At 38.6% G+C, this 9,681-nt stretch overlaps 1 protein-coding gene across 2 annotated transcripts in view; it reads right to left on the minus strand.

Annotated features, from left to right (window-relative positions):
- LOC145468916 (uncharacterized) overlaps positions 1 to 4,992 on the minus strand; it is an 11,460-nt gene extending 6,468 nt beyond the window's left edge. The window contains exons 1-4 of one of the 2 annotated variants that reach the window (XM_081452625.1): positions 4,646 to 4,990; positions 1,858 to 2,053; positions 371 to 471; positions 163 to 259 (exon numbers count right to left, since the gene is read on the minus strand). In XM_081452625.1, coding sequence (XP_081308751.1) covers positions 171 to 259; positions 371 to 471; positions 1,858 to 1,973 — 306 coding nt within the window. In that variant the 5' untranslated portion in view covers positions 1,974 to 2,053; positions 4,646 to 4,990 and the 3' untranslated portion in view covers positions 163 to 170. Of the gene's footprint in view, positions 1 to 162; positions 260 to 370; positions 472 to 1,857; positions 2,054 to 4,645 lie in introns of both variants that reach the window. The other variant, XM_081452626.1, reaches the window with a different exon arrangement.
- Between the last annotated feature and the right edge of the window lie 4,689 nt (positions 4,993 to 9,681).

Genomic DNA, 9,681 nt, shown 5'->3' on the forward strand with positions numbered 1-9,681 from the left:
CCCTTAGATTTCAAAAAATTCAGGGGAGACTTAAGTTCATAACAGTGAATGAAAACAGATGAAATGCTTCGAAAAATTAAATGCACCTAAGCCCTTCAAGTGGGGTTAAAAACTGACTCATCAGGGTACCTTTTAGTACAGGGTATATGTACATGTATTTACCTGGTTAGTCAAGGTTTGAATGTTTTGGGTTTGCCCACTGTCCATCCAGGTTTGTCCACTGTCTGTCCAGACTTCTCCACTGTCCATCCATCATTGACTGTATATTAATAAGACATTTAGAAAAGATTCTTAATTATTTATGACATGACACATGATCCACAGTGAACTGTGTAGATTTACAGAATCTGATGTACATATATGTATTTACCTGGTTGGTCAAGGTTTGAATGTTTTGGGTTTGCCCACTGTCCATCCAGCTTTGTCCACCATCTGTCCAGATATGTCAGACTACTGTCCATCCATTGTTGACTGCGCAATACATGTAAGACATTCACAAAAGATTCTTGATTATAACCTTGCAGAGTGAATTTTTTTGATTAGATTTTGACATATTTTGACAACTTTTCCATAACATTTAATGGCAGTTTTTTTTAACCAGCCAATCAAAACATGGGAACTGTTGAGAGCAGAGATGTTAAATTGTCAAATTAACTGAATTCACTCTCGTGGGACTCTCAAAAGTCTCAAGCTGTAAACATCTGAAACCAGTGGCAAGTTGTCGCAGTTTGATTAGCCATTTGAAATGGAAGCAATCAGAAGTTGTCAAACAGATGTCAAGAACTAATGATTAAAAAAGTTTCCTCAGGTGGCAATGGTATTAAGGCATGTAGCACTGTAAAGTTCTGTGTACATATATAACAAACAGAATTTTAAAACACAGAACTTTCCAAAAGGTGAAACTGAAGAACTCAGAGGTTTAAGTTTATAATTAGCTTTTCAACAATCAGCACCTGTCATGTTACAAACAAGTCACTTTTTTAGTCAGACTGATCATTCTAACGTTGAATACAATCTCCACGTTATAATTTTCTGTTACCTTTACCAGTTTGTTTCTCTGCACAAAGAAGTCTGACCTGCTGCACTTCTCGTGTAGCATGTAAAGCAGGGCAGTATAAAATGGGGTAGACAGGGTGGGGGGAGAACTGGAGGAGTGGGAGAGAGGAGGAATGCCTGCTATAAGAACCCCCTCTTTTTCGACACGTCTGCTGCTACTGGTGGGTGCAAAATTGTGATTGGCTGATACACACTGAGTACATGTATTTTTAACTGTTAGTTGCATGTCATCTCATCAAAAAAAAAAAATGACGACTAAAGACAAGGACGTATTAACAAGTGCTTTGAGGGATTTAAATCTTGCTGACGTATAAAACTTTAGGCTTTCCTGCAGGAATTTACATTGCCACTTTTTTCTAGTCAGAGAACAAATTGACAGTCATCAACAGTTGATAAAATAAAATTACATGGAATTTGGTAGGTGTTAGGTAAAAAGCCTAGTTCTTTTAGCAGGCATTCGTTCTCCCTGTTCCTCCAATTTTTGCCTTCCCCAACCCATCCCTGTTTACACCTGCAAGGCTACAACACATCTCTTTCCTACTTCCACCTCCACTAAATGCCAATGTCCTTTTGCAGAAAAGCTGACAAATTTAGAATGTCATATCCAAGCATTGTACATTATTTGCCTGGTCAGTCAATGTGACTGGATTTGTTTGTTACAGTAGCAACTGTAACCATATACATTACTCTCTGATATCCTACCAACTGTTTGAAAATTTGAGATCTGAACCCAAGACCCAGTGTTTTAAAGATCTGACTTCAGCTGAGATAGTCAACGTCCTAGCATTTTCCAGTATTTACCTGGTCAGCCAAGGTAACTGATTTGGTTTCTTCCAGTTGTAACTGTTGCCATAATATACATCAGTCCCCTGTTTTTCTTTTTTGGTCTGCCTCTTCACCATTTCAGTCTTTAGCATCCTAATCCTTTCTTCCTTCCTTATCTTCTTTCGTAATGACTAATGTTCTTCCACATTGATCCAGCTTCTCCTCAAGTGGCCTGACAGAAAAAAAAATTGTACACATACAGTTGACATCTAAAGTCAAGCAACGTTGTTCAAATAGAACCTTCCTCGAATGTTCTCTTATGTTCTCTCTAATTCTCAGTCTACAAAATTCACCACTGACATTTTCTAAAGACCTGTGTACACTCTTACAAAAATTTAAATTAATAATGATTCCAAAAAGTATACAAAATTTTGATGTGAAACCACTCTCTTTGTCTGTGGTTCTCCTCAACCTTTCAATACTATTTTTTTTCAACATTACTAACTATATCTATCATGGTCTATAAAAGACTACTGCAAACCAATAACCATACAATAGAGGCAATGTAGGGGTATATTATAGACTACCCTCTCACAAAACTACAGTACCGAATGAAGTCATATGCACATCTGCCAAGGGGTTTGATGAGGTGGATGTGTGGGCAGCGTACAAGGTTTGCCCGTGCATCCACCTCGGGAAGACGAGACGAAACTGAGGGAATTGTGCATTCTTCAATGACCGTGTTTTCATACTCTTAATTGCCTTTGTTTGCTTTAGTATTGCCTTGTATTGCTCAGTCTTGGACCACAATACCCAAGAAATTTTTAACAGAAACCTTACCAATTAATTGGAAAACACACTGAGCAGAGTAAAAATGTCCAAATTAACTGAAAATGTTAACAGCCTGCGGAAAGTGCTCAGCATCGTGAAAAGGTTTTGTTTTGTTCTTAACGTCAAAATATTGCATGATATTCCTTCAATCATCGACAAAAGCAGTTGAGACACTCCCCGCAAGAAAAAACACTGGTTTTGTTGAACATGTGAGTTTTTCAATCTCCAATTTTCACATTTTGACCCCTCTCCCCTTTTCAATGTTGTAACTACATGACAGTGTCCACGGAGCATATTTCAACATTGAAAAGGGGGAGAGGAGGGTTTGGCTATTGACAAAAATGATGTTTTTTTTCAATTACGGAAGGACGCCGATAGAAAGGGTTTGTTTTGCTCAAATGTGTCAACATTTTTGTCCATGATTGTTGGTCTGTGATCCACAATTTTAGGCTTCAGCTAAAATATATAAGGATAAGCAACTGGGTAGTAACACAAACAAAGACCCTGAAAACGAAGACCTAAGATCGCAGACCTCAAAACAGAGGTGAAATTAAAGCCTGAAAAAAATTTCAGGCTTTAATTTCACAACTGTGTAAGTTGTGAAAGTTATATTCACTTATAATCTTCACCATCTCTGGGTATAATACGAATTCACAAAATGACCAGCTCCCAGTTAGCTTGATAACTCAGTTGGTAGAGCACTACACCGGTATTGCTAGCCTCTTTCAAGCCTGAATTTTTTTCAGGCTTTAATTTCACAACTGTGTATATCTAACTGCGATGATCAATCACGTCTTCATACCTTTCTCCACGATTCAAATATAATAATTATTTAATTACAAATAATTTATATTTCATAAATTCACTTGTATTGGGTGATTCCAGAAAATATCCTTACGGCATCTTGGAATTCCGAGCGAGAGGGAGGGTTTCTTGGACTGGAATTCTGAGGATACGTTAAGGGGGGGATGGTAACACAGTTTGGAATTTCAACATCTTGGGCTTGTAAATAAAAAGAAAATGCTTGTCTCCCCTTCTCACAAAGTCTCTCATTAACCATGCACCACCCTTGATATACCATATTACCATATTTTACTGGTCACGTGTTTTGATTATATTCCTTAGAACTTTAAATGTACTGATATTGAAATATTGTTATGATCAAGGAAAATAATATTTTTAAGCTTGCTCAAACTTGATCATGACTGCATTTGCTTTTTGAGTTTATTATTCAAACAAATGCCACATCATGATGCAGCATTTATTCAAGGGCAGTGTTTATTAATATTTGTGTTCTAAAATGCAGCATTTATTTGAGGGTGGTGTTTAATGGAGTAAATACAGTATGTATCTTGTGGCACACATATTTTACAGGACAGACCAATTGCTATTCTCATCCATATTTATGTTCCTAAAATTTGTTTCCTTGATTTGCAGTTCTAACTGTTGGCACACATCAGTCACCTTAATTTCTCCATACAAACGCACTACCCTCAAAATAAAACTTTTTTAACAAAAAATTATTCTCAATTTGCACAAAGGGATATGGACTCAGAACACAGAAAAAGTACTATCTAAAATAGCCTGTGTTCACAGTGAATTTGAAATTGTTATAGAATACATGCAGTCAAGAGTTTTACAAAAGTTCAAAGCAACCACATGCAAAATCAAAACACAAATTAGTTGGAACTCCTCTGTGTTTTTAAAAAAAAATGGCACATTTTATCCTTTTAGCATTTTTAACACCTTAAGTATTGTGTGAGAGGATTTCTAAGATGTTGGAATTTCGTTTTGTAAGCAAGAATTCGAAGTTCAAACAAAGGACAGTGGCGGGCACGTGCAAGATGTAAGAATTTGAATTTCCCGCTGTATAAATTATAAAACCACAACACAACATAATTCAAACAAATTCAAAAATACTTAGGTAATAGCAACAGAAAAACGCCACTAGAACTAATTTTAGTAAAACAGCAGCTTTTGCTTTTAAGCTTACCTTAAGTACCAGTTTTGTGGAATAATTTGCCATGTTGCTGTGAGTGAGCGTTTGTATTTAAAAGTGGTCTTTATTTCAGGGCTCTAAAGCCGTCACAGCCATTTCCCTTGCACCCAAATCCAACCAAACGAGCAAAAACATGCTTCAAAAGAAAACTGATAACATAGATGTCGTATTCGTCGTGCATTCATCATCCAAAATAAGTTTACGATCTCCCAAACATCCCATCGCCAATCGCCATGTTTCGATTCTCTTTCGTTACCAGTGTCTTCCGCGTCACGGGAAAACAAGTGACGTCACGAAAACTTTTCGCGGAAAAGACGGTTGTACGCGGGAACTTACGCGGGATCACGTTACCATCTCCCGTTACGCCGCGTGATTTTATTTCTCTTACTACCGCCTTTCCAGGTGTAAGTGTCATAAATGAATTTCTTCCCCCATTTTTCCAACGGTGGCGGAAGTGCCAAAGGAGGGGGATACCCTGTGGAGCCAATTAATTTACCAATTATGGCTCCGAGCATACAACGAACCACCGTCAAAAGGTGTAGTTTCGGGTTAGCCTGTTTGAAATAGTTACAAATTATGCCCATTTGGTGAAACAAGATCATTTTACTCTACATCACTGGGCAGAGCCTTCAATAGACAAAGTGCAAGCCAAAAAAAGTGGCCAGAGAGTCACACTTGTTTGAGACACTCCATACACCTGACCTTCCCTTCCTCCAGGGGGGAAGGGGGGCGGAGTGGTGGGGGTACTACCGTATAAAAAAGGACGGGGGTGCTCGTCGAACCTTTCAAGGGTTAAAAAGTGGTTTTGGTACCGCTTAGGGTGTTCAGCCTCAAAATATCCACAGCGAGAACTTTTGCGATACCTTTTAGGGAATTAAGCCGAAAAAATATGGCAGGAGATAACGTGTTGTTTTAGAATTGGTACCTCTTAGGGGTGAAAACGTTCGCAAGCCACGCTCACAAAACAGGTCCTTGGTACCTCTTAGGGGCTCGTTTCAAAATTTCCAACGAGCATCCCAGTCCTTTTTATGTGGGAGTCTCCCCCCCCCCCCCCCGGCCCTTCCTCGGCCTCGCATATCCTCGCGTAACCAAAGATATCGAAATCATAATACTTGTTCCAGCAAACAATGAACCAGGATGGTCTCAAACCCACGGCAAAACTACACAGTCAGTGAACTTCAGTTTACCATTGTATTACGTATTCCGTCAAAAACAGATTTCTTTACGGGAGAAATGACTGTCACAGCCTCAAAAAGGTATTTTAGCATCGTGGTGCCACAACTTGATGGGAGAGTTTTTCCGACTTTTGTACGGGGCATGTGACTAAACGTCAACGCATTTAGAAAAGACAGAAAGTGCTTCAAAATAGTCCAAACAAACGGTCTTTCGGTGAAAGAAAATACTAATGCTTCAGAATGCACTGCTCAGAATAACTCGATCTTCGCATTCGCTTACGACAACATATCTTCGCCTTCTTCATTCTGGGATTTATGGATGAACTTTTTCAGCCTTGTGAACGTCTAAAACTTCCTGCAGTTATCAGAAACATTGATACATCTGATGAGCCTGGAAGCTGATTTACACTTGCTTGTGTTAAAGCGATATAATTTTTTTGATGAGAACTGTGACGGAGTTCAATATTTCGGTAATTGTTGTGACTAAGATGAAAACCTACAAGTTTCTTCGTGGTGTTCTGTTCAGGATGCATGACAGATCTGCTGATGGTCTTTTTCACTTAGCGACTCTAGCTTTACTTAACACTCGCCAAACTTTGATTGTTTTTCACTGACTAGTGCCCACCAACGTTACCGGCTGGTAAGTCAAAAACGACTTCTATGTAAATTTCATCAAGGAAAAAGCTCTAAACTTCTAGCTACCCGGAATTAAATTTACTTTCTCTTACTGTTTTTAGTCGGCTTTCATCGTTTCAATCGTTTCAATGCGCTTGCATTTTCAGAGCCGGGCTCTTCCTAATTTGCATAATCCGTAATCAGCCCGTGGGCATTCGGTCACCCCCAAATCGCAGACCATGCAGACTGCAGACCGTAGTTATCAGAGCCGGAGGCCGGAGGCATCCAGACCAGTTTGTCTCTCCCGGGACAATAATGTCCAGGAATAGAAAGTTACGAAGTAGGAAGTAGGATATCAGCTTCAGTAAACCCGGGCCAAACAAGGATGACAGTTGATGAGAGCTGACTCTCGTGAGAGTGTTTGCCAACTCTCATCGACTATCAACTTGGTCCAAAGCAGTGAAAACTCTCATCCACTCATACGAAAACTTTGAGCACGTTTAAAGTTGATTATAGCGTACGAGATCCCATAAGAGTTGGTGAGGGTGTATTAGAGTTTCAGGCCAAACGAGAACGACATTTTGAACTGTCGTCAACTCTCATCCTCGTTTGGCACGGGCTTTACAGTAAAGTTAAGGAACCACGACGAGAGCGTCAACGAAAACTCGCATTTGGAGACTAACTATTCTTTCTGAAAATTTCGTCAGGACCGTTACAACTATTTCAATTTATAAAATGTGGCTGACGATGATTTGATCATGTACGCTGTTAATTTGTACAGAACGGAAAACTGAACTGAATTGTACCAGAATGTCGAGCGCAAGTGCATTGCCGTGGTTCCCCCATTAAGCGATGTTCTCGTTACCGTCGCTGTTGTGGCTAATAATAATGATGATGATGATGATGATGATGATGATGAAGATAATAATTAATGTCAATAATTTATTAGTGTTAAACCATGTAGCCTTGAAGAAACACATACTAATAATAAGGGGACACAGACTAATACAGAATACAAAAGTGAGAAGACTGAAATATTTACACTAAAATATGAAAAATACAAAATGCAGTCTAGAATATTTTTAATATAAAGCTATGCATTATAGGTAATGTATCCATAGCTAGATCTTTGTGTAACCGCTTCCGGTAAAGTTGAGAAATATTTTCCCATTTGATTGACGTTACCGTGATTGTTGCATTAAATGTTTAACAAACATAGCCCACATTCAGTTCAAGCTAATAAGACTCCTTCCGTTCAAGATCGTAAGACAAGTTAGAGCGAAATTCTCATAGGAAAATCAAGACCCGCGAACGTTGGTAAGCGCTAGCTACAATCTACTGATGTTGATATTTACGTTGTTACGTAAATTTGTGATTCTAGTGAGAGCTATACTTAGATTTCAACCGCTCTCAAGGCTCTCTATTAGCATGAGCACATGGCATAATCATTGTGATTACTTTCTAAGTTAGAAACGCAACGATATTTGGTGATTTCTTGATGTAATTATTTCAGTTGATCGCTTTGCTTCGATTCGTATGAAAACGCCCTGCGGCCACAAGATTAGGATCAAAGACAATAAAGTAAAAGATTGTCCCCTTATACTGGCTTGGTGTTCTAAGGAGTTTCGACCGCGTGTGCAAACAACTTGGGAGAACGAGATTTCAATTCTGACCTAAATTTAAGGTGGCTCAAAACAGTTGCCAACACTTAGATTTTGATGGGTCGTTATAACCACTCTTTATCACTTGATGCTACAATCATGGTATCAAAACTGCCCAATCATTGGTGAACATGTTGGTATCATTTTCGTGACACAATAGGTTACCATAGCAACAGTATGGCCCCCTAAAAACACCCTTAATTACAGGTTTAGGGGCTTATAATTCAAAACGGCAAATTTTCGAAAATTTAAGGTGGCTCTGAACCCCATGTACAGAATTGTTTAAACTTTGCCAAAAGTTGCATCTTATCATGCTTGTAAACATTTGATAATATAGAAAAAATTCACCGAGCGGTTTTTGGATTACAAGCCCATAAAGCTGTAATTAAGGGTGGTCATACTGTTGCTATGGTAGCCTGTTGTGTCACGAAAATGATGACGTGTTCACCAATAATTGGGCAGTTTTTTTGATACCATGATTGTAGCATCAAGTGATAAGGAGTAGTTATAAACGACCCATCAAAATCTAAGTAATGGAAAATTGTTTTGAGCCACCTCAACACTTGTTTCTTTCCCTTCTGTCAGTACTCAGCAAATACGTATAAATCTCTCGATAGCGAATTAACCATTACACATATCAGCACACAGTGATCGTAAATGATGTCCAAAACTTTTAATTAAATCTCGTTTTTCAAAATTACAACAAACCTAAGTCAACAAAGAGGCAACGTCAACATATACCATGATATAAAAAGTTTGTAAATATTTCCAATTTTAGTACATGTCGTGTTTGCAATATGATGTTGCGAGACCTGTGGTATAAAAAGTCGGTGAACATGACGTCACTTCTTAGTTGACTTTCTTCAAAAACTTTAAGTCCCTAAAACGTCATAAACTTGAGAAATATTACAATGTTAACCTTGAACTCAGCTTCTAATCAGTGACCAAGGAAAAAGCATAGCCAACATTGGCAATTTTTAATTAAATATCTCACTATATCTTATTAAATAAGCCTTCATAAATAGCTGCTATTAGACACTCGAGGTAAAAAACTTTCTAGCAAGTCGCCTTCGCAGCCGTCACTTTGTATCGCCGTCACGCGACTGACCGAAAGCGTTGCGTGGCATAAATGCTGTAACGGCCACGAAGACGATGTCGACTGTTTAAGCTAAGCGTATGAAAAACTTGAAACCCACGACTACTCAATACTAACTGAACAAGCACAGCAACGTCAAAGAATTCAGACTTTTTGCTTCGTGCTATCACATTCGAAATATACCACCAAAGGTTAACGCGCGAAAAACGTGTATTGCGCAACACTTTTACCTATAGCAACGTTACATGTAGCGTTAGAAAAGTCCAAAATAGTGTTGGTAGTCCTGGTTCAAAATCCCATAATGAAAAAGCTTGCTAAGGAAGAAAGCTTAAATAGCATTTTAAAGGCGCGTTCACACGAGTATTTCGTGTGCAGCTTGAATTTCTTTCGGCCACATCATTAAATATCACATTCCGGGAAAATTTATGAAAGATCCCGAGGTCGAAAATTTTGACCAAATATTCTATTAATGGACTGAGGGTC

The sequence above is a fragment of the Orbicella franksi genome, chromosome 14 (genome assembly GCF_964199315.1).
Source record: "Orbicella franksi chromosome 14, jaOrbFran1.1, whole genome shotgun sequence".
NCBI lineage: Eukaryota > Metazoa > Cnidaria > Anthozoa > Scleractinia > Merulinidae > Orbicella > Orbicella franksi.